The sequence below is a fragment of the Labrus bergylta genome, chromosome 2 (genome assembly GCF_963930695.1).
Source record: "Labrus bergylta chromosome 2, fLabBer1.1, whole genome shotgun sequence".
Classification (NCBI taxonomy): Eukaryota; Metazoa; Chordata; class Actinopteri; order Labriformes; family Labridae; genus Labrus; species Labrus bergylta.
The window spans coordinates 33,908,681-33,934,835 of NC_089196.1; the positions used below are offsets into that span (position 1 = coordinate 33,908,681).

Sequence of the window (26,155 nt, forward strand, 5' to 3'; positions counted from 1 at the left end):
TTCTCACCTTCCATCAGCAGGACGTCCATCTTTAAAGTTAATAGGGCGATCTATAGACCGGTCACTCTTCATGGACACACAGCTGGGTCCAGGAGAGTCTGGTCTCTGTTCCTGCATCCTGATACAAAAAAACAAATATTATTAGTTACTGTGAGCAGCCGATGAGAAAATGATGACGAGGATGATGGTGATGATGATGATGATGATGATGATGATGATGGTGATGATGATGATGATGAAGGTGGAGTGAAGTGAGTGCTGAGCTGTGACATGGAGAAGAGTCATGGACAGTTAGAGATCCTCACCTCAGAGCTTCATGTTCCTCACACAGAGAGGTTTTAGAGGGAGGGACTCCCTCCTCTGTGTCCTCACACTGATCCATAGCAGAGCGCCCCCTGCTGGGAGAGCTGCACTCTGTCACTACAACAACACTGATGGAGTTCAGCTGCTGAAGTCACATCCAGTCAAAGATCTTCAGCTGTGGAGAAAACAAAGAGAAGAAGCTGCTGATTCACCTTCATCATCATCATCATCATCATCATCATCACCATCATCATCATCATCATCACCTCACTGTCAGTCTACTAACATCACATCTACCTGGTTCACCTTCATCATAATCATCATCATCACCTCACTGTCAGTCTACTAACATCACATCTACCTGGTTCACCTTCATCATCATCATCATCATCATCATCACCTCACTGTCAGTCTACAAACATCACATCTACCTGGTTCACCTTCATCATCATCATCATCATCATCATCACCTCACTGTCAGTCTACTATCATCACATCTACCTGGTTCACCTTCATCATCATCATCATCATCACCTCACTGTCAGTCTACTAACATCACATCTACCTGGTTCACCTTCATCATCATCATCATCATCACCTCACTGTCAGTCTACAAACATCACATCTACCTGGTTCACCTTCAAAAAGGGAAAGCAGCACCAACAAAACCATGGTTATCTTATGGTCCAGCGTGATTTCTGGGGGCTCTTCTTTGTTTCTGCAAGACACATTTTTCTAGCCGTTTTTGGGTACGCATAAAAGTTTAAACATTTTCAACTTTTTTGATCAAGAAGCAGAGTCGCAGCGATCGTCAATGTCACTCAAAGTAGCCAATCAAATCAAGTAGGTTTGACCTCCGCTTTTTATGACATTTTCCCCTCCTCCTCTTGGAGCAAACATATTTCATTTGGTCGCTCGTATGTACACACAGCCCTGCTCCACAGGCGCTCCCAGCTGTTCTTTCCTCAGCTGTGTTCAGGTGTTTTTTTGAGGCGAGTTGCATCTCTGTGTGATCGGGTCCTAAGGGGGCCCCATCTGACAGCACTCACTCTCATCGCTCTGCTAAGAGTCACATGATTTATTCCTATGAAATGAATTATCTGTCTGAGAGTGAAAACAGAGGAGCAGTGGTGGAGCAGATAGTGAAGATGAAATGTAACAGTAAATGACCGAATGCTGCGAGTCTAGTCTTAACTATCGGGGAGAGATGTTCTTTATGTTGGAAATAATACTTCTGTGAACTTTGAAGATAAATGTTTATACAGAGCATTTTTTTGTAGGTGTCAGATTATTGATCACATATTGGTGATGAATGGTTGGAGGACCCCCCTGTGAAGGGGCCCAACAGACTGAATAATCCCCATTGGTTAGAACAATCTGACACAGCTATCTGACTGGAAGGAGACATTCAATAAGAGCTGATCATAGAGAATAACTACAGCAGACAGAGTTTGTCTTTATAAATCTATCTACTAGAATCACACACTGTGATTTCAATGCAGTAATTCTACTTATAGAGCTGCATAATAAGGTCTCTGGTCTGTGCTGATCTCTGCTGTGGGTGCAGCACAGATCAGCTGTCCCCTTCTGCAGAGCTCCACGTCGAAAATTCATTCAACTGCAGGACTTGGACCTTTCGAGGCTTCTAGCACTTTCAATATTCCAGTAAAAATGTCTTTCCGATATCACCAAGGCTCAAAATCCCGATCTGCCACTGAACGTTGCAGCGGTGTAAACTCTAGTAACCTCCGCTCTCTGCCATGGACGCCACTAGCGCACGTCAGTAATGCGGCCCCGATTAAACTGGCTCTGATAAATGCCTGATCAGTGCTAAATAAGACTTTTATTCTTAACGACTTTTTCACATCCCAGGGCCTAGATTTCCTTCTGGTGACTGAAACTTGACAGAACTCCAATGATGTAAGTCCACTTATTGAGCTTTCTCCAAATGAATGTTCCTTCTTTAACACGCCACGACCCTCCGGATGGGGCGGGGGTCTGGCAGCAGTTTTTAAAAACAAAGTGGGTACAGCAAACCCTCTTCTTATCATCATATTATATCGTCCTCCAAAATCAGATAAACATTTTATCACTGAGTTTGCAGACCTCTTATCGCAAATTGTGCCATCATTTGAAAGAATTTTAATACTGGGTGATTTTAATATCCATGTATGTTGTCCATCAAAACCACTTGTCGGTGAATTTTTAAACCTGATTGAATCATTTAATTTTGCACAGCATGTCTCAGGTCCCACTCATAAACATGGCCACACTTTGGACTTGGTCTTGTCTTGTGGTTTTCCTGTTAACAATTTGGAAATAATGGACCCTTGTCTTTCAGATCACAGTGCCATTATTTTTAATGTGTCTCTCTCTGACCTGTCATCAAATGGTCTCCTCCCCATGCTTTACTCTCGTTACATTAACTCTTCCACTGCCAGTTTATTCTCAGCTGCTTTCTTAGCTGCTCAAGATACTCTGTCCGTTGAAAATATTCCTACTGAACTCTGCACTGAGGATCACATTAAGTTATTTAATGCTACCTGCTCCTCAATTCTCAACCATATTGTTCCTCTCAAGATAAAAAAACCAAAGCCTAAATCACAGCCTTGGATTACTGAATCCACTAGAGCCCTAATGTGGAGCTGCAGACAAGCTGAACGCAAGTGGAAGCAGGATAAGCTCCAAATCTCACATGACATCCTTAAAGAGCGGCTGATCAGCTACCAAATTGCAGTCAAGGCAGCGAGAGCAAAACATTTCTCAGATATCATCTCAAAAGATCACCATAATCCTAAAGTCCTATTCAATATTATAAACTCTCTCACCTGCCCCCCTCCTGGATCCTCTCTAGACACTCCCCTTAGTAGAGCAGAAGACTTCCTAAAGTTCTTCACTGAAAAAGTTGCTGGCATTAGAAAAAATATCTCAGCCCCTACCAGGCACATCTCAGCCTCCCCGCCCTTCAACTGCTCTGCCCAGTTAAACTGTTTTGAGCCTATCACCTTCACCTCACTCAAAGAGACGGTTTTTAAAATGAAATCTGCCACCTGCCCCAGTGACATAGTACGTACCAAGCTCCTCAAATATTCCTTTGATATTACCGGCCCTTTTATCCTCTCCATTATAAACAGCTCTATGTCAACTGGTGCTGTTCCTCCCTCATTTAAACATGCTATAGTGCAGCCCTCATAATAGTATTTTAGACAAATTTCAATCAGGTTTCAGAGCAGCCCATAGCACAGAATCTACACTTCTCAAAATCCACAACGACCTTCTGCTTACAATGGACTCTGGAAACTGTGCTTTCCTGATCTCACTGGACCTTACTGCAGCAGTCGATACTGTCGACCACACAATTTTAATGAATCGCCTGTAGCATTGGGTTGGTGTTGGGGGCACAGCTCTGACTTGGTTTACATCATACCTGAACAACAGAACCTTCTCTGTAAACTTAACTAACGCCACATCCTCCCAATCTGGTCTGAGCTGTAGGATACCACAGGGATCCATCCTAGGCCCTCTGCTATTTTCACTATACATGCTTTCATTGGGTCAAATTATCCAGAAGCACAACCTCTCATACCACTTCTACGCAAATGACACTCAGCTTTATCTACCGGTCAAACCAAACAATCTCGCAGAACTCACCTCTCTTATACAATGCCTTGAAGGCATAAAACACTGGATGGCCCATAACTTCCTACAATTAAATGAGTCAAAAACCGAAGCTGTTCTTTTTGGCCCCCCCGACATCATCAAACAGGTCGCCAACAGCTTAGGTCAGTTATACAGCCACATTAGGCCCCACGACAGGAACCTTGGCTTTATCTTCGACTCAGGTTTTACATTTGATCGGCAGGTAAATCCAGTTGTCAAATCCAGTTTCTTTCAGCTCCGTACAATTTCCAAGCTAAAACCTATCCTCTCATTCAGTGACTTACAGACAGTAACCCATGCGCTCATTTCATCCCAGCTTGACTACTGCAATTGCTGGTCCAAAATGCTGCAGCAAGGCTGCTGACTGGAACCAAGAAGAGGGAGCATATCAGTCCTGTCCTAGCGTTCCTTCATTGGCTCCCAATACGATTCAGAATCGATTTTAAGATTGTGTTGTTTGTTTTTAAAGCCCTGAATGGCTTGGCCCCCCTTTAAATTACCAACCTCCTCAGGCCGTACACCTCATCTAGGCGCCTGGGCCTCCTGGCTGTTCCCCGCTCACGGCTCAAGCTAAAGGGAGATCCGGCCTTTTCAGTAAAAGCCTGTAAACTGTGGAACGGCCTCCTTCATTCCATCAGGTCTGCACCCTCTGTTGACTCTTTTAAGTCCTGTCTCAAGACATACTTTTATATTTTAGCATTTGAGTCCCCTGGTCCTGAATAGACCGTTTCTTTCAGGTTCCTTTGTTGCTTTCTTTATATATTCTTTCTTTATATATGTATGTATGTATACATATATATATATATATATATATATATATATATATATATATATTTCTCTCTTGTGGACATTGTGATCTCAAGTTGTTTTTTCTTTTTTCATGTATTGTACAGCACTTTGGTCAGCTGTAGCTGTTTTTAAATGTGCTTTATAATAAATATGACTTGACTTGACTTGACTTGCAGAGGAGTGTTTGTGTTGCTTGGCAACCGTCCAGTTTCAGAGAAGTTGTGGAACCAGTTGAGCTGATGGAGTGATTATTTTTAGTCCTAACTGATGAGGACAGACTCCACGCCCTCCCTCTGCTGTGTTAAACTGTACTGTTAGCATGTTAGCATAGCCTGCATGCTAACTGAGAGTCATTGTGTTCCCTGCACTTCTACTATAGTCAGAGCAGCTAATGAACCTGGTGGCTAACTGATAGCTTACAGCTCTTTTGACACTTCAATCAAACAGAGAGTCTTAAAAACAGTGAAAAGTGTCTCTTACCTTCAACACAGAGAACAGATCTGCGTCAGAACGAGACAGAGTCAGAGTCCTACTGAGACCAGGAAATACCACAGTTGGTTCATCAACATACCAACAGGTGATCAAAGGACACACCCTCCATTTCTCCCTGAAGGAAGTTTGAGTTCATTATTTTAAGATTCATGAGAAGAAATAAAAGTGTGTGTGATCAGAAGCAGCAGAGATCGTCTTCATGTTGAAACCTCAGCTGTCAATCAAGAGAAGAACTTTCAGACTGTCATTAAAAAAAGACAAAAACTTGAGTTATTTTTGACCATCGTCCTTTTTAAATGGTCTTCAGTGATCGATAAACTTCTTTGTTTTACATGTTTTATTTAATTGTCTAAAAACTGTCGACAGTTTCACAGTGAATGATCATTTACATCGTTAGTCAATCAATGGGACGCTCTTTGAAATGAATGAAAATCAAAATGTACCTGGTTCATCTGAATCTACAAAGTAACTATCAAAGCAGATTTCAAGTGTCAGTCACAGCCAATCGAAATCTGTTCGTGTTCACACCTGACGCAGGTATGACAGCACTAAAAAAGGGACTACTACAGGTGATGTACAGTACCTGTGTGTCACTGCTGAAGCTCCCCCTGCTGACAAACTACAATAACTAACTTCCTGTTTCCAACACCTGCATACTAGAGATGTAAAGATTAATCGTGAGGCAGTTAAAAATCGATTCAAAGGTGTCAACGTTCACTTTGATACTCTGAAAAACTGAATCGCAGTACTTTTTTTAAACAGCAGAGGGCGCCATCTATTCATGCTTCTCTTGTTTGACTTCCTACATCACTCACGTGAGCCTCAGCACCTGAAGAGCAGAGGAGGTTGGTTGTTACCTGGTTGTAACAAGCAGTCTTTATCATGGCAGCTGCAGTGCAAGATGTTGAAATTCACAGCTTCAGTCCACCTTAGTTTGCATATTTCCTCGGATTTATTCAAATAAATCCCTTCAATTCTTTTGAAACCACGTCTCTGCCTCATCAGTGTTCGAATCTGTGTGTCTTAATTATTTACATTTGGAGTTTCAAGTTCTGTATTTCCTGAGGTGCAAGCCCCCAGGTGGCGTTGTCGGTTATTATTTGACATAAGATATTACCATTCACCAACCCTTGCCACACTTACATTGGAAGGAGTCATTAAACAAAACTGCAACTCCTCCTCCTCTCTTATGCACTCTGGCCTCGCTTACAAAACTGAAGTTGGGAGGGGTTAACTCGATAAGAACAGCTGCACTGTTATTTTTTTCTAACCAAGTTTCAGTTAAAAACATAAAATCAAGCTTGTGCTCAATAATAAAATCATTGATTAAAAATGATTTCCCTGCCAGTGATCTAATGTTTAGTAGAGCCAGCTTCAGGGTCCTAGAAGCTTCGGCTGCTAACGTTTTTGGGACAGGTTGTGGCTCAAAAGGAATGGATGCTAAGTTTGACAAGTTTGCAAAATCACATAGCTGCCTTTTGTTTCTTGGCAGAGTCCCCTTTATTCTTCTATTACCTATCATCACAGAGATTTTGGAACCTACTGACGTGCAGGGCCCCGGCTTATCCTGGAAAGAGTCATGACTGCTGATATCCTTGCAGCCTGGACCCAAAACACATCAGTTTGACCTCTGAATGTTCTGCATTTCATCCTTATCAAGCTGAGGAGACAAAACACCCGCATGACTGAATGGGCATTACATGCAGTTGTAAGCCAGTTATTCAGTGCCAACAACCTGCTGAATCTCTCCTCTGCTCTTCTGACTGGTGGTATGGGGCCACTGATAAACACATCCACATCCAAGGGACTGACCATCCTCAGCAGACCAGTGAAGTCCTGTTTCAAGACTTCAGATTGTTGTTTTGTGACATCATTTGACCCAATGTGCAGTATGGCATTCTTCACAGTCGGGTGTTCAGCCACAATATGCAGGATCCTGTCTGCTAAATCAGAGACCATATCTCTGGGAAAACACAGTACTTCTGTGTTTTTACCGAACATCCTTTGTACATCTTTAACAGCAAAGTCACCCACAATCAGAGTTTCAAGCCCAGGCTTTAGCTTTCCCTGTAGCCGTTTACTTTTTGATATGTTTTCAGTCCTTACCCTGATGTCTGAGGATGGAGAACCAGATGAAGATCCAATGCTCTGCAACAGAGGGGAATATCTGTTCTATAGTTCCACATTAGGTTGTAGGGGAGGCTTGTTGCTAACCCTCCCTTTCACAGCTGTCCACGGCTGTGTCCTTCCAGATACCGGGGTTGAAGGGGCACTTTGCAGGGGAGGTACTGCAGGCCAGCCGGTCTCATCACATATCTCAGCTCACTGTGCTCTGCCTGTTAACCGTCCTCCCATTTCCCAGAGAAATGTATTAGACAATACAGAGCACACCTTTGTCATTGTAGAGGTCTCTGTTCTCTTTTGCCGTGTGTTAGCTTGCTCTTGTCCACTATTCTGTGTTAGTGGTAATGTGGTGTCATTCCTGCACAGTCCGTTGACTTCCACATTCACTTCTAGGGGATAAATCTTTGTCTCCAGCACTACATACTGCAGCTTAATTTCAGGTGTTAAAATCACATCCAGCAGTTTTCTTGGCCGGAGGAGCTCCTCTTTGTATCCACATGTTGTTGTTTGTCCTGATATATCTCTGATAACTGCAGCGAGCAGCCGTCGTCTGAATAAATCTTTAAGTTCCTGAAACTCGGACATCTGACACTCATCCAAGAGTCACAGGAAGAAAACTCAACTCATTGCTGATGATACTCTTCTTTAATTGGCAGGTGGCAACTAGCTTTAAGGTGCATTAGCGCCATCTACTATGCTGGAGTGTGGGCCAGGATACCTATAACTATTCAAAGAAAAAATAATAATAATAAAGAAAGAAAAGTAAATGAATTAATTAAATTATCTTAACTAGTCCAGTTTCTTTTAAAAATGTAAACAAAGCTTTATATTTTCCTTCCTCATTATTCAACACATTTTTAAGTCAATGTTACAATGCCTTATCATCAGCAAATAGTGATTGTCCAGTATCAGAATCCATTCCAGAAAACACATCATTAATCATTATTGAGAAGAGTGGGCTTATAACGTTCCCCTGAGGAGCTCCGTTATCTACCTTATATCTAGTTGATATAGCCACCCCCATCTTGACTTGAATATATCTATCAAATAAAAAATCTTTAATCCAGTTCAAACTTTTACTTGTTATTCCCATTTTGTGCAATTTGATAATTAATCCCTCTTTCCAAACCTCGTCATAGGCTTTTTGGACATCAAAAACACTTCCATTACCGACTCTTTATTAACCTGAGCTTTCCTTATTTCTGTCTCTAAACATACAACTGGATCCATTGTTCCCATCCCTTTCCTAAACCCACTCTGATATGATGAACGTAATCCTCTGGTTTCGATGAAATATGTAATTCTTTCCATGATTTTCCCGACATGGGTCCTCTCCTGCTTGAGCGGCTTTATAGTTTTTCCAAATGCTTATTCTGCCATTTTGAGCAGCTGTAGTTAATGTAGTCAATTTATTTCAGTTTAGCTTTAAGTAAAGTTTTCCTCCAGTGCCAACAGTCTTCTTTTTGACTTTGAAAAGGCCATTGATCCTTTTATCATCACTGTCACAGGTTGGTTTACAACTGTCAGGTCATTCTGTGTGTTTTTTAATTCAGTGCTTCCTCGACTTAAATAGGGCTTGAAGATAACAGAGGACACGCTTTGCAATTCAGCTGCTTTCTTTAGATATTTTTCCAATGTATGTATTGTCACATCTTAAACAATCCCTCAGGAGCTTACCAGGTTGTAAACCTTCAAACATAAAAGGACATGAACATGTTAATCAACGAAAGTCTTTTAAGAACATAAACATGCTAAATCAAATCAGTCTCAAATTTTGACACATTAACCATGCATCTTGTATCATCCTTACCTTCCTTTTTCTCATTTTAACACCAAACAAAACAAATCAGAATTTAAGTTAATATAACCATTAAATTAATCTGAATTTTAGTATCTATTCAGTTCTTTATCTTTTGTTTACAATTTAAACAAACCAGTTAAATGTGTTCAATATTAATTATTATTTACCCTTCTAATTTAATTGTTTCCTGTGAACACTACACTATAAAACCAGAATGCAGAGTGCATCACTATGAAATAAACAGCCTACATTAAATACATGTCACCATTCAAACATTCTGAACAGATAATTACCAAAGAACACAGCACACTTACCAAAGGTATCTCTGCTGTCTTCCTTTCATTGAATTCAGCCTGAAAGTGTCTCAGCCTCTCACCTCACTCCTGCTCTCACACACACCGCTGACACTCCTGTCTGTCAGTTAGAGCCACTCAGCAGGTTTACACACCTGGCTCACAAAGGTTACCTGATTTCCTGACCTGCTCAGTGCTGCTCTCCAGTGTTCAATACAAACTTTAAATAAAGGCTGACAACAGAGATAACCTGATAAGTAATAATAAAGCTGATTAACCTTTAAACACAAAGTAAATAAAAGCATATAAATATTTAAGTTTTCAGATTGTCCTTAGATTTTAACAAAACAAAGACTGATTTAAAAAAATCCCCCAGACACCAAACATTTGTTATATGGAAAATAACTTGTTTTTTTGTGTGTTTTTATCATTAAGAATATTATCATCATGTAATCAAACTGGCATATAAAGGGTTAAAATCCTGATAATTATTCAATATTTGATCGTTTTGATCAGGACTGAAGTTGATCAAAAGATTTATTATTACTATTTTTATAGCAGATTTTGGAAGTGAACATTTTTGTCCTTAATGACTCAAGAGGGTAGTACATTTTAAATCTGATGCTAAACAAAAACTAATAATGCATCAAAGTCAATATTTTGTATAATTTTTGACGTATCCAAGACCGATTCTAAAAAAATCCCACAGCCACCAAATATTTGTTATATGGAAAATAACTTTTTTTTTCATAAATAATAACAGTGATCAAGTAATGAAATTGGCATCTAAAGGGTTAAAATCCTCAAAATGATTGAATGTTTGGTAGTTTTGAGCAGGGCGGAAGTTGTTTAAGAGATTTATGCAGAAAAAAGCAACAAAAAAAGTAATCTGTTTTATTTTTATAGCAGATTTTTGGAAGTGGACATTTTTGTCCTCAATGACTGAAGAGGGTAGTAAATTAAACTGATGCCTGAGGGTTTAAAGTGTGTCTTATACAGCAGATTTGATGGTAATAACAGCTTATTTCAAGGACCTTCATATAAAGTGTTACCCAAGAAGAACTTAGACTGAGGTTCTGTCTGTGTTTAAACCATAGACTGTAAATATTACTGGACGAACCCTGACCCGTCTGTGACATAGGCAGAAAATGAGTCCAATCGACGGCCGCATCCATATTGGATTTGCAGTCTCAACCTAACTTCGGATCAACCTAGCGACAGCAGTAAGGCGGGACCGGCGGGACTTAGCTCCGCCCATTCAGCTCGACGTTAGCAGTCCACTTCACAGCATAGCTAACAGCTAGGCTGCTATCATCAACTATTCCTGCTCGTCCTGAGAAAACTCTACAAACAGTAAGTTAACATTTAACTTTTATACAACACAGTTAAAACGAATTATATTCAACCCAAATATTTAATTAAAGTCTTAAAACTACACTTTTTTAAATATACAATTATGTTTATGAGTTATTTATTAGAGAAGTTAGACTTTGTCAGTGTTAGCAGAGAAATACATTAACAAAGTTTTATCCATAGACTGTAAATATGAGACATCCAGAAGAAATCAATATTACAAAGCATACAGTTCATGTTACTGTTCTGACAAAAAGAGGAATGTCTGTGTCTTATATTTACTGATGTCAACAGTGATGTGGGTGAACATGACAATTGAAAAATAATTATTTAGTATTTATTATAAGACATTTGTTTTCTATAGAACCCCGTGAAGTCATGGAGTCTGTGGACAGTGTCAGCTTCACACCAAAAACTTTAAGTATTAGAAAAAATAGTGTTTAAGACTGGCATCTATTATTATGAGCTGCAGCTACCTTGTTCAATATTATTCCTGCAGATGTGGCTCATAACAAAAAAACAGCCTGAGCTGTCACATGTAGTTAACTGTACATTTCGTCTTGTCTGAGGCATTAATTGAACACCTTTGTATTTCTCCTATAGACACAGTGTGCATTATTGGTGACTTGTCCGTCGAGGTGCCCAGAGAGCTGCAGAGACAGAGGAAGAAACCTGAGCTTCAACGACATCTGCATTTGTTGGTTCTTCTGGGGTGGACTTCGGTTGCTTCTCTTCAACAGCTCGCTGTGAGGGAGGTCTCCCCCGGATGGCCTGAGTGATGTCACCCACAGGCTGAGAGCTGAGACGAGTTTTAAGCCTTTTGACAAACCGTTACACCGCGCCCGCCTGTCAAGCTGGTCAGCTACACGCCTTATTGTGAATAACTCTTATCCTTCATCAAAACATTCACCCCCCCCGTACAGTGTGTGTCGATCGAGACATGAGCTAATCACACCTATTTGTTTGTTTTGTACCAAGCTGTAAACATGTTAATCTCTGCTGTAAAAACAGACTTTTTTTAATGTTGTTTTTCAGATTAAATAAATATTTCTATATAAATGCACTCCTTTATGTCTACTTATGAGTATACATTTCAGATTTGAAATGATAAGACTAAAATGTGCATTAATGCTCAACTCAATAGCTTAGGGAAGGAAGTCTACTTTTACACAACTTCTTATTCTTTTGATAAATACTAATGTAGTTCATTTCTGAAAGTGGGATGGAACAGAGTCATTGCAAAAATATGCCCTTAAACACAGCCCCATTCTTAAATCAAGATACGTGGAGAGTAAATAAGATCAATAACTGGTGAATAAAAACACAGTTAAAAATGATTTAGAAATGTAGTCTTCCCTGATCAATATCACATAATATCAACTTCTCCCATCTAAACTGGACAAAGGGTTTTAAAATGGGAAGAAAATAGTTTGATTGCAAGTTGTTTGGAGGAGATCTAGTTTTATTTGAACAGCATGAATACAGTCTTCCAAGGTGCAAACCCTCCTCCTCCTCCTGAAGCCTGTGGAGCTCGTTGATGTACTGCTGTCTTATCTGCTGGCTATCTTCTCTCAGCAGAACTTCGACTGTTGAAAAGTCATTCAGAAGAAGCTCGAGCATGTGACATGGATCCAGGAGAACATGGACTTTTAGTGAGGGGTCTTCAGGATAACAAAGAAAGAGAGAAAAAATCAGTTATTCATTAAATCATTTTTTTGTTCTCATCTATTTTTCTGTATTCATCTGTGTGTAAGAGTACATTTATAAATTCAACAGTGTACTACCCAGAAAACAAAGGTACAGTATTCAGATAATCAATATCTATTCAAAGTTAAGAAGATAAACCTTGTTGTAATCGTGCTGTTTTCAGCTCTCTCACTCACACAATGATATTCCACATCAAATTGTCTCAGATTTTGTGAGGAAAAATTAAGCAGTTTATTGTGGATAGTACTTCATCTTAACATGAAACAAATATAATCTGAATTATTTAAATCATTAACAGGTCCCAACTCTCTGTGCTTTAGTACAGAACATACAGTAACTCATTTATTATTAACATGAGCTCAGTACATGGCTGTAGTCTTCAAACTATTTATTATACTTTATATCTATGTGCTTTATATCTTATTTTCATTCCACATGTTATTTATATTTCTACATCTATATTCTGTGTATGAGTTCAGTGAAAATTAATATGGTTATTAATATAGTTCTTAATGGTTACAGATGCTCTTACAAAGTGAAGTTTTTTTTATTTGTTAATAGTTTGCTCAAATCTTAAGACACTACATCAACCATGTAACTTTAATGTCATCCTCTATAACCTACACAGCACATTAGGTTCAGTTCAGTTTATGTTACTGACGGATAATTACTACACAAAGTTTGTTTTTTTAATGTCCACATTTCCGTGGAGTATAACATTCATCATAACGTCAGATAACCATATTTACAGTCTGTGGTTAACCACCGAGATGAACCTTTAGCTTCTAACATCACACAAACTCATTATTTTTCAACAACAACATCTTAACAACAAACATTTCTAAACCATTGACTGTAAATAATGTAAATAATGAGCTACACAGTTAGCCGACTGGTTTACAAGCTAACGCTAAACAAGCTAGGTCCGTAAATATAAACACATGAGTAAGCAGTAAATATAACACTACTATATCACTTACCGAGAAAAACTGAAGCATCAACTTGTTGGATGGTCTGTTAACCGCACAGCAAGCCATGTATGTTGTCAGATATGTGTTAAACAAACTCTCCAAACAAAGTAAAAAAGAGGAGAAATCAGACGGATCAAGCTGTTAGCCTCCTGACCTGCTGACCTGACAGACAGATGCAGCGCGCAGAGCTGTCAATCAAATCTGACACAACCAAATATGGGCATAGTCGTTTTCCTTAATAGAATAAAATCCGATGAGTTATAAAAAAATTCACCCCCCCCACAGTGTGAGGAGAAGGGGCCGTCAACTTCTCAGATACATCTCGTTTTTTGAACCAGGCTGTAAACATGTTGATTCCTGTGGTAAAAACGGGCTTTTTTGGCTGTGGGCTTATGGCACTTCCGGCGCTTCTGCAGCCAGCCTCAAGCGGAACCTCGAGGAACTGCAGTTTTTTGTACTTCCGCATAGGCTTCATTTTTCGAGACCGGAGGTTGCCCCTTGGTTTAAACAGATGTCATGAAACACTTTAGACTGTGTGTGGGGGGAGCGAGTGAGGAGAGAGAGTACGAGGTGAGAGAGTGTGTTCTTCAGGTGTGAGCGAGAGGCACGTTATGATGCCGGGGACCGGAGCAGAATAAGCAGGAGAATGTATCAACTTGGAGAGGGAGGGGGGCACGGGGGTAAACTCCCCCACTCACTCCTTTCACGCCGTTATCAGCCGCAACATGATACAGTGTTTGCCCCACACACACAAATACACACACACACACACACACACACACACACACACACACACACACACACACACACACACACACACACAACATGCTTAACATCCATTGGTCCATTCTTCTCTGTTTTACCAGTAACATCCCGTCATAACCATGCAGCTGAACAGAATAGACTTCATAATCTGATACTAATCAATATTTACTCTGGTGACAAATAGTGAAGGTAAGACAGAGCGTGAGATAAACACACAGACTGCTTTGACATCAGCAGTGATGTAGAAACAGTTCTGAACTGTTTCATCTGAAATAAAGATTCTTTAGTTCTTTATGTTCCAAACATTATCCATGGTTTGTTTGTTGGTGGGGAAAGAACTTTATATTTAACTTTCTTTATTCCAGTCCAGCTTCCTCAGACTAAAAGACTGAGAGCTATAGAACGAGCTCAGAGCTTTACAGCTTTAATGTGGAAACATACAGGAAAACTTTAAACCACCACCAAGGCCCATTTAATAAATGATTCATCAAGAAAACGTGATCTTAGATGAATAATGTGGATCAGCAGCACACTAACCTGAGAGTGTCCAGTCTACAGAGTGGACTCTTTAATCCAGTACACAGCAGCTTCACTCCTGAATCCTGCAGGTTGTTGTTGCTCAGGTCCAGCTCTCTCAGACTAGAGGACTGGGAGCTGAGGACTGAGGACAGAGCTTCACAGCTTCTCTCTGAGAGGTTACAACCACTCAGCCTGAAGAGGATTCAGAAGAACACAAATGAAAGCAATTACAAACTATAGTTGTTATTTCTGAATAAAGAGAACTACATTTGAACTGGATAGTTATGTGAGCACGTACAGAGCTTTGTTTGAAGCTTTGATCACAGGCAGCAGCCTCAGAAGAGCCTCCTCTGAAGCAGAGTATTTCTTCAGGTCAAACACGTCCAGATCTTTTTCTGATGACAGTAAGATGAAGACCAGAGCTGACCACTGAGCAGGAGACAGTTCATCTGTGGAGAGACGTCCTGATCTCAGGGACTGTTGGATCTCCTCCACTAGAGAACGATCATTCAGTTCATTCAGACAGTGGAACAGATTGATGCTTTTCTCTGCAGACAGATCCTCACTGATCTTCTCCTTGATGTACTTGACTGTTTTCTGATTAGTCTTTGAGCCACTTCCTGTGTGTGTCAGCAGACCTCGTATGAGATTCTGATTGGTCTCTAGAGAAAGACCGAGGAGGAAGCGGAGGAACAAGTCCAGGTGTCCATTAGGACTCTGTAAGGCCTGGTCCACAGCACTCTGATATAAATGTGTTGGGTTAGGTTTTTCTCTGAATAATTTAGACCACCAGGATGTTGTTTGATCTTCTGACATCAGATTGACTCCAGAGTTGATGAAGGTCAGATGGACATGAAGAGCAGCCAGAAACTCCTGAACACTCAGATGGATGAAGCAGAACACCTTGTCCTGGTACAGTCCTCTCTCCTCTTTAAAGATCTGTGTGAACACTCCTGAGTACACTGAGGCTGCTCTGATATCGATGCCACACTCTGTCAGGTCTGAGTCATAGAAGATCAGGTTTCCTTTCTGCAGCTGCTCAAAAGCCAGTTTTCCCAGAGACTTAATCATCTTCCTGCTCTCTGGACTCCAGTGTGGATCTGTCTCAGCTCCTCCATCATACTTGATGTTCTTCAGTTTGGACTGAACCACCAGGAAGTGGATGTACATCTCAGTCAGGGTCTTGGGCAGCTCTCCTCCCTCTCTGGTCTTCAGCACATCCTCCAGAACTGTAGCAGTGATCTAGCAGAAGACTGGGATGTGGCACATGATGTGGAGGCTTCTGGATGTCTTGATGTGGGAGATGATTCTGTCGGCTTCCTCCTCATTTCTGAATCTCTTCATGAAGTACTCCTCCTTCTGTGGGTCAGTGAACCCTCTGACCTCTGTCACCATGTCAACACACTCAGGAGGGATCTGATTGGCTGCTGCAGGTCGTGTGGTTATCCAGAGGTGAGCAGAGGGAAGCAGTTTCCCCCTGATGAGGTTAGTCAGCAGCACATCCACTGAGGTGGACTCTGTGACATCAGTCAGGGTCTCGTTGTTTTTAAAGTCCAGAGGAAGTCGACACTCATCCAGACCGTCAAAGATGAACACAACCTGGAACTCTTCAAACCTGCAGATTCCTGCTTCTTTGGTTTCAGGAAAGAAGTGATGAACAAGTTCCACCAAGCTGAACTTTTTCTTCTTCAGCACATTCAGCTCTCTGAAAGTGAATGGAAATGTGAAGTGTATGTTCTGGTTGTCTTTGTCTTCAGCCCAGTCCAGAGTGAACTTCTGTGTTAAGACTGTTTTCCCGATGCCAGCCACTCCCTTTGTCATCACTCTTCTGATTGGTTCATCTCTTCCAGGTGAGACTTTAAAGATGTCTTCTTGTCTGATGGTTGTTTCTGGTCTGTCTGGTTTCCTGGATGCTGTTTCAATCTGTCTGACCTCGTGTTCATCATTGACCTCTCCAGTCCCTCCCTCTGTGATGTAGAGCTCTGTGTAGATCTGGTTCAGAAGGGTTGGGTTTCCTGCTTTAGCAATCCCCTCAAACACACACTGGAACTTCTCCTTCAGGTTAGATTTGCGTTTACGCCGGCACTCTGCAGCGACTGTTCCTGAATAAAGAAAGAACTGAAATCAATGAACAGATCTTGATATAGATGACATGACTATCTGAGTTTGGAACTTTAAACCTCTTTGTCCTTTTTCTAAAATACTAAATCTGTTAAAATGTTCTTACTGCTCTGCAGACAGTCAGCCAGCTCCTCCTGCTTCATTCTCCTCAGGAAGTGGAGAGTGATCTTCAAAAATGCCTCTTTACAGCTTCTCCCCTGCTCTTCATCCTCACTCAGACTCTCTAAGCATTCTGGGTAATCTGGACTCAGAACCCTGTGGACTCTCTTCAGCTCGTTCTTCACAAAGGTGATGATGTTCTCCTCCAGCAGCTGGAACAGAAGGAGACACTGGATATTTAATACAAACTGGTAGAACTCAACATGTGGTTCATCTGTCAGTCTGAAGGTCAGCTGGTCTAAACAGAACAATAACTTAGAATTAAATTATTGTAATGGTAGTATATTAATTAACAGTGTGTTGAACACACCATAAAGATGGAGTCCAGGTCTGTTGGATTCTGCTGGTCTGATTGATCTCTGTGAACGTTGGAGCTCTCCTGTTGAACTCTGTGACAGGACATATTACACAAGAAAACAACAGGATATATATAATGAAACTCTGAGCCAAGATATGACTCTTTAAACAACATAGTCAGAACATTTACTTGATTTTTAATTCTCACCTTCCATCAGCAGGACATCCATCTTTAAAGTCAATAAGACGACTATTAGAGTTGTCACTCTTCATGGACACACAGCTGGGTCCAGGAGAGTCTGGTCTCTGTTCCTGCATCCTGATACAAAAAAATAAACAAAGAAAGATCATTTTTAATCAGATTGTTCCAGTTTAAACTGGCAGATGGATAATCAGTAATCAGGAGGCAGAGGTGAAGTTCTCCACAGTTCTCTCTGTTTCTATTAGAACAGTATCTCACTCAGAATACAGCCAACACTGTGTCTGTCCTCAAATTCTTTAGACTGATGAAAGTAAAGTTAACAGAAGACGACTTAAAGATAAACACAGCTCAGAAAGATTCTGTGGTTAGTAACTGAGATTTACAGATAGCAACATGCAGTAATATGATCTCACAAAGAGAGAGAGAGAGAGAGACAGAGATAGAGAGAGAGAGAGGGAGGAGATATAGGAGCTCAAGGTGCCAGTTCCCCCAGTAGTCTAAGCCTATAGCAGCATAACTAAGAGCTGGTCTACACCAGTTCCAGCCCTAACTATAAAATGTATAGTTACTTTTAATTCTATTCTTAAAAACACAGAGTGTGTCTGCCTCCCGTACCCCGACTGGAAGATGATTCCAGAGTAGAGGAGCCTGAAAACTGAAGGCTCTACCTCCCATAGTACATTTAGAGACCGAGCAGCATTTACAACAAGCAGCAAATACTATTAGGATACAGAACAGATCAAGATCAAGAACTTGTCCATATCAACTTCAGGAACCTCAACCTGGAACTCACTTCTGGGACAAAGTCTTCAGACTGACATCACTTCAGATGGGAATAAGTGCTGCTTGCACCATCACAGTAGTTTTTATATTGTGAGGAAGTCCAGAATATGGATCCTACAAGGTTTGTAAAAACACTCAAGAGCTTTGAAGATCTTTGTCTGCAGTCTTCATGATACGGCCCAAAAATAAATATTTCCTCAGATTTGTCTCTTTTTAAGGTTTGGCCTATTATTTTGACTTTGTCTAAGAATATTTAGCTTCTTTCTAGTAGGGCTGTTTTTGCTTTAAAGTCATAAAGTCCATCACACTGTCGGCTGGTTCTGTGTCAGGCAGGTTAAGTTCTGACAGGGTCGGGGAAATAGGGCGCAGGGAAGGACCCAAATGCAAAAATAAATGGACTCACAGCTGCAATAATATGATTCTTTTCCACATTTTACAGCCTTCAGGCAGGTCAGGGTTCAAATACAAACACTTCAAAAGAAAAAAACACAAAATAGAACCAAAGCACACAATGATCATGAAGTGGTGAGAAAACTAAATGAAGCTGATGAGGAAAATGAAGACAGGTGAGTAGAGTAGAAGGGAAGGTCTGGGCTATTGAAACCTAGAAGAGAAGGAGGTGAATTCTGAGGACCTCTGGTGGAGAAGTAGGAGAAACAGGAGAAAAGTACGAGTCCTGGGAGAGGTGAACATGGACTGAAGACTGAGAGTGATGTAAATGACTGAGGATGAAAGAGTGAGCCTACAGAAAAGAAGAACAGAGCTCTTTGTCAATTTCAGATCTCACCTTCCATCAGCAGGACGTCCATCTTTAAAGTTAATAGAGAGACCCATAGACCGATCACTCTTCATGGACACACAGCTGGGTCCAGGAGAGTCTGGTCTCTGTTCCTGCATCCTGATACAAAAAAAACAACATTATTAGTTACTGTGAGCAGCAGATGAGACAGTGATGATGATGATGATGATGATGATGATGGTGATGATGATGATGATGATGATGATGATGATGAAGGTGGAGAGATGTGAGTGTTGAGCTGTGACATGAAGAAGAGTCATGGACAGTTAGAGATCCTCACCTCAGAGCTTCATGTTCCTCACACAGAGAGGTTTTAGAGGGAGGGACTCCCTCCTCTGTGTCCTCACACTGATCCATAGCAGAGCGCCCCCTGCTGGGAGAGCTGCACTCTGTCACTACAACAACACTGATGGAGTTCAGCTGCTGAAGTCACATCCAGTCAAAGATCTTCAGCTGTGGAGAAAACAAAGATATGAAGCTGCTGATTCACCTTCATCATCATCATCATCACCTCACTGTCAGTCTACACACATCACATCTACCTGGTTCATCTTCATCATCATCATCATCATCATCACCTCACTGTCAGTCTACAAACATCACATCTACCTGGTTCACCTTCAAAAAGGGAAAGCCGCACCAGCAAAACCATGGTTATCTTATGGTCCAGCGTGATTGCTGGGCGTTCTTCTTTGCTGCTGCAAGACACATTTTTCTAGCAGTTTTTGGGTTCGCATAAAAGTTTAAACATTTTTCAACTTTTTTGATCAAGAAGCAGAGTCGCAGCGATCGTCAATGTCACTTTAAGTAGCCAATCAAATCAAGGAGGTTTGATATCCGCTTTTTGTGACATTTTCCCCTCCTCCTCTTGGAGCAAACATATTTCATTTGGTCGCCCGTATGCACACACAGCCCTGCTCCACAGGCGCTCCCAGCTGTTCTTTCTTCAGCTGTGTTCAGGTGTTTTTTTGAGGCGAGTTGCGTCTCTGTGTGATCGGGTCCTAAGGGGGCCCCATCTGACATCACTCACTCTCATCGCTCTGCTAAGAGTCACATGATTTATTCCTATGAAATGAATTATCTGTCTGAGAGTGAAAACAGAGGAGCAGTGGTGGAGCAGACAGTGAAGATGAAATGTAACAGTAAATGACCGAATGCTGCGAGTCTAGTCTTAACTATCGGGGAGAGATGTTCTTTATGTTGGAAATAATACTTCTGTGAACTTTGAAGATAAATGTTTATACAGAGCATTTTTTTGTAGGTGTCAGATTATTGATCACATATTGGTGATGAATGGTTGGAGGACCCCCCTGTGAAGGGGCCCAACAGACTGAATAATCCCCATTGGTTAGATCAATCTGACACAGCTATCTGACTGGAAGGAGACATTCAATAAGAGCTGATCATAGAGAATAACTACAGCAGACAGAGTTTGTCTTTATAAATCTATCTACTAGAATCACACACTGTGATTTCACTGCAGTAATTCTACTTATAGAGCTGCATAATAAGGTCTCTGGTCTGTGCTGATCTCTGCTGTGGGTGCAGCAGAGATCAGCTGTCCCCTTCTGCAGAGCTCCACGTCAAAAATTCATTCAACTGCATTACTTGGACCTTTCGAGGCTTCTAGCACTTTCAATATTCCAGTAAAAATGTCTTTCCGATATCACCGAGGCTCAAAATCCCGATCTGCCACTGAACGTTGCAGCGGTGTAAACTCTAGTAACCTCCGCTCTCTGCCATGAACGCCACTAGCGCACGTCAGTAATGCGGCCCCGATTAAACTGGCTCTGATAAATGCCTGATCAGTGCTAAATAAGACTTTTATTCTTAACGACTTTTTCACATCCCAGGGCCTAGATTTCCTTCTGGTGACTGAAACTTGACCGAACTCCAATGATGTAAGTCCACTTATTGAGCTTTCTCCAAATGAATGTTCCTTCTTTAACACGCCACGACCCTCCGGACGAGGCAGGGGTCAGGCAGCAGTTTTTAAAAACAAAGTGGGTACAGCAAACCCTCTTCTTATCATCAGATTATATCGTCCTCCAAAATCAGATAAACATTTTATCACTGAGTTTGCAGACCTCTTATCGCAAATTGTGCCATCATTTGAAAGAATTTTAATACTGGGTGATTTTAATATCCATGTATGTTGTCCATCAACACCACTTGTCGGTGAATTTTTAAACCTGATTGAATCATTTAATTTTGCACAGCATGTCTCAGGTCCCACTCATAAACATGGCCACACTTTGGACTTGGTCTGTCTTGTGGTCTTCCTGTTAACAATTTGGAAATAATGGACCCTTGTCTTTCAGATCACAGTGCCATTATTTTTAATGTGTCTCTCTCTGTCCTGTCATCAAATGGTCTCCTCCCCATGCTTTACTCTCGTTACATTAACTCTTCCACTGCCAGTTTATTCTCAGCTGCTCAAGATACTCTGTCCGTTGAAAATATTCCTACTGAACTCTGCACTGAGGATCACATTAAGTTATTTAATGAGCAGAGCAGCCCATAGCACAGAATCTGCACTTCTCAAAATCTACAATGACCTTCTGCTTACAATGGACTCTGGAAACTGTGCTTTCCTGATCTCACTGGACCTTACTGCAGCATTTGACACTGTCGACCACACAATTTTAATGAATCGCCTGTAGCATTGGGTTGGTGTTGGGGGCACAGCCCTGACTTGGTTTACATCATACCTGAACAACAGAACCTTCTCTGTAAACTTAACTAACGCCACATCCTCCCAATCTGGTCTGAGCTGTGGGATACCACAGGGATCCATCCTAGGCCCTCTACTATTTCCACTATACATGCTCCCATTGGGTCAAATTATCCAGAAGCACAACCTCTCATACCACTTCTACGCAAATGACACTCAGCTTTATCTACCGGTCAAACCAAACAATCTCGCAGAACTCACCTCTCTTATACAATGCCTTGAAGACATAAAACACTGGATGGCCCATAACTTCCTACAATTAAATGAGTCAAAAACTGAAGCTGTTGTTTTTGGCCCCCCCGACATCATCAAACAGGTCGCCAACAGCTTAGGTCACTTATACAGCCACATTAGGCCCCACGACAGGAACCTTGGCTTTATCTTCGACTCAGGCTTTACATTTGATCGGTAGGTAAATCCAGTTGTCAAATCCAGTTTCTTTCAGCGCCGTACAATTACCAAGCTAAAACCTATCCTCTCATTCAGAGACTTACAGACAGTAACCCATGCGCTCATTTCATCCCAGCTTGACTACTGCAATTGCTGGTCCAAAATGCTGCAGCAAGGCTGCTGACTGGAACCAAGAAGAGGGAGCATATCAGTCCTGTCCTAGCCTCCCTTCATTGGCTCCCAATACAATTCAGAATCGATTATAAGATTGTGTTGTTTGTTTTTAAAGCCCTGAATGGCTTGGCCCCCTTTTATATTACCAACCTCCTCAGGCCGTACACCTCATCTAGGTGCCTGAGATCATCAGACATGGGCCTCCTGGCTGTTCCCTGCTCACGGCTCAAGCTAAAGGGAGATCAGGCCTTTTCAGTAAAAGCCTGTAAACTGTGGAACGGCCTCCTTCATTCCATCAGGTCTGCACCCTCTGTTGACTCTTTTAAGTCCTGTCTCAAGACATACTTTTATATTTTAGCATTTGAGTCCTCTGGTCCTGAATAGACCGTTTCTTTCAGGTTCCTTTGTTGCTTTCTTTATATATTCTTTCTTTATATATGTATATATGTATACATATATATATATTTCTCTCTTGTGGACATTGTGATCTCAAGTTGTTTTTTCTTTTTTCATGTATTGTACAGCACTTTGGTCAGCTGTAGCTGTTTTTAAATGTGCTTTATAATAAATATGACTTGACTTGACTTGACTTGCAGAGGAGTGTTTGTTTTGCTTGGCAACCGTCCAGTTTCAGTTGTGGAACCAGTTGAGCTGATGGAGTGATTATTTCTAGTCCTAACTGATGAGGACAGACTCCACGCCCTCCCTCTGTTGTGTAAAACTGTACTGTTAGCATGTTAGCATGTTAGCATAGCCTGCATGCTAACTGAGAGTCATTGTGTTCCCTGCACTTCTACTATAGTCAGAGCAGCTAATGAACCTGGTGGCTAACTGTTAGCTTACAGCTCTTTTGACACTTAAATCAAACAGAGAGTCTTAAAAACAGTGAAAAGTGTCTCTTACCTTCAACACAGAGAACAGATCTGCGTCAGAACGAGACAGAGTCAGAGTCCTACTGAGACCAGGAAATACCACATCTGGCAGGTAATCAAAGGACACACCCTTCATTTCTCCCTGAAGGAAGTTTGAGTTCATTATTTTAAGATTCATGAGAAGAAATAAAAGTGTGTGTGATCATGTTGAAACCTCAGCTGTCAATCAAGAGAAGAACTTTCAGACTGTCATTAAAAAAAAGCCTCAGCACCTGAAGAGCAGAGGAGGTTGGTTGTAACCTGGTTGTAACAAGCAGTCTTTATCATGGCAGCTGCAGTGCAAGATGTTAAAATTCCGACCACACCACCATCTTATAAATCAGAGACAAAATGAAAGAGCTGAGAAGATAACAGAAAAGACAAAAACTGTGTGCAAATATTACAAGAAGACAGGGAACTACACAAATAGCCCAACAAACATGATGCAGCATTTAATCCACTCCACAATGAGAAGCTCCAATCACCTCCCCTTGTTAAAAACACATTAACAGGCAAACCCACACTGACAAGTCGGTTTGCAGCCCCTCTTGCCCAAACGATTGCAAGAGCAAGAGAGATTACGAGGTGCATTGGTGTTTTCATGGCAAAAGATTCCGTAGTTGAGAATGATGACTTTTGGTCAACACACTTTAGACTAAATATCACATCCCATCACTCCCGCATTTCAGTCAGTCTGTAATGCTGGCCAGGGCCGGCCCGTGGCATCGGCAGTATAGGCAAATGCTAGAGGCGCCAGCCTCCATAGGGGGCGCCGCTGGCGACCCAAGTGAGAGCTGCAGAAAAGTTGAAGATAAGAAGAAGAAATAGAAGGAAAAATTAGTTTAAATATCACTAAATATTATTTATCTAATATCATTTTCATGCTATTATTTAGTAATGAAAACACAACTATCACACATTTAAAAAGGCTCTATTTTCTTGCCTTCTGCTTGGCCCGGCACATCACAACACAGCTGCTCGTTACCTGTTCGTTACCTGTTCGTTACCTGCTCGTTACCTGTTCGTTACCTGTTCGTTACCTGCTCGTTACCTGCTCGTTACCTGTTCGTTACCTGCTCGTTACCTGTTTGTTACCTGCTCGTTACCTGCTCGTTACCTGTTCGTTACCTGCTCGTTACCTTTCAGCGCCGTACAATTTCCAAGCTAAAACCTATCCTCTCATTCAGTGACTTACAGACAGTAACCCATGCGCTCATTTCATCCCAGCTTGACTACTGAAATTGCTGGTCCAAAATGCTGCAGCAAGGCTGCTGACTGGAACCAAGAAGAGGGAGCATATCAGTCCTGTCCTAGCGTTCCTTCATTGGCTCCCAATACAATTCAGAATCGATTATAAGATTGTGTTATTTGTTTTTAAAGCCCTGAATGGCTTGGCCCCCTTTTATATTACCAACCTCCTCAGGCCATACACCTCATCTAGGCGCCTGAGATCATCAGACATGGGCCTCCTGGCTGTTCCCCGCTCACAGCTCAAGCTAAAGGGAGATCGGGCCTTTTCAGTAAAAGCCCCTAAACTGTGCAACAGCCTCCCTCATTCCATCAGGTCTGCACCCTCTGTTGACTCTTTTAAGTCCTGTCTCAAGACATACTTTTATATTTTAGCATTTGAGTCCTCTGGTCCTGAATAGACCGTTTCTTTCAGGTTCCTTTGTTGCTTTCTTTATATATTCTTTCTTTATATATGTATATATGTATACATATATATATATTTCTCTCTTGTGGACATTGTGATCTCAAGTTGTTTTTTCTTTTTTCATGTATTGTACAGCACTTTGGTCAGCTGTAGCTGTTTTTAAATGTGCTTTATAATAAATATGACTTGACTTGACTTGACTTGACTTGCAGAGGAGTGTTTGTTTTGCTTGGCAACCGTCCAGTTTCAGTTGTGGAATCAGTTGAGCTGATGGAGTGATTATTTCTAGTCCTAACTGATGAGGACAGACTCCACGCCCTCCCTCTGTTGTGTAAAACTGTACTGTTAGCATGTTAGCATGTTAGCATAGCCTGCATGCTAACTGAGAGTCATTGTGTTCCCTGCACTTCTACTATAGTCAGAGCAGCGAATGAACCTGGTGGCTAACTGTTAGCTTACAGCTCTTTTGACACTTAAATCAAACAGAGAGTCTTAAAAACAGTGAAAAGTGTCTCTTACCTTCAACACAGAGAACAGATCTGCGTCAGAACGAGACAGAGTCAGAGTCCTACTGAGACCAGGAAATATCACATCTGGCAGGTAATCAAAGGACACACCCTTCATTCTTCATTTCTCCCTGAAGGAAGTTTGAGTTCATTATTTTAAGATTCATGAGAAGAAATAAAAGTGTGTGTGATCATGTTGAAACCTCAGCTGTCAATCAAGAGAAGAACTTTCAGACTGTCATTAAAAAAAGCCTCAGCACCTGAAGAGCAGAGGAGGTTTGTTGTAACCTGGTTTTAACAAGCAGTCTTTATCATGGCAGCTGCAGTGCAAGATGTTAAAATTCCGACCACACCACCGTCTTATAAATCAGAGACAAAATGAAAGAGCTGAGAAGATAAGAGAAAAGACAAAAACTGTGTGCAAATATTACAAGAAGACAGGGAACTACACAAATAGCCCAACAAACATGATGCAGCATTTAATCCACTCCACAATGAGAAGCTCCAATCACCTCCCCTTGTTAAAAACACATTAACAGGCAAACCCACACTGACAAGCCGGTTTGCAGCCCCTCTTGCCCAAACGATTGCAAGAGCAAGAGAGATTACGAGGTGCATTGGTGTTTTCATGGCAAAAGATTCCGTAGT

At 41.3% G+C, this 26,155-nt stretch overlaps 2 protein-coding genes across 2 annotated transcripts in view; one reads left to right on the forward strand and one right to left on the reverse strand.

Moving 5' to 3' along the window:
- Positions 1-26,155, reverse strand: part of LOC136181104 (NLR family CARD domain-containing protein 3-like) — a 724,139-nt gene that overhangs the window by 513,506 nt on the left and 184,478 nt on the right. The window contains exon 4 of the mRNA XM_065961446.1: positions 8-118. Coding sequence (XP_065817518.1) covers positions 8-118 — 111 coding nt within the window. The remainder of the gene's footprint in view (positions 1-7; positions 119-26,155) is intronic.
- LOC136181112 (protein NLRC3-like) overlaps positions 1-26,155 on the forward strand; it is a 693,514-nt gene that overhangs the window by 375,874 nt on the left and 291,485 nt on the right. The window lies entirely within an intron of this gene.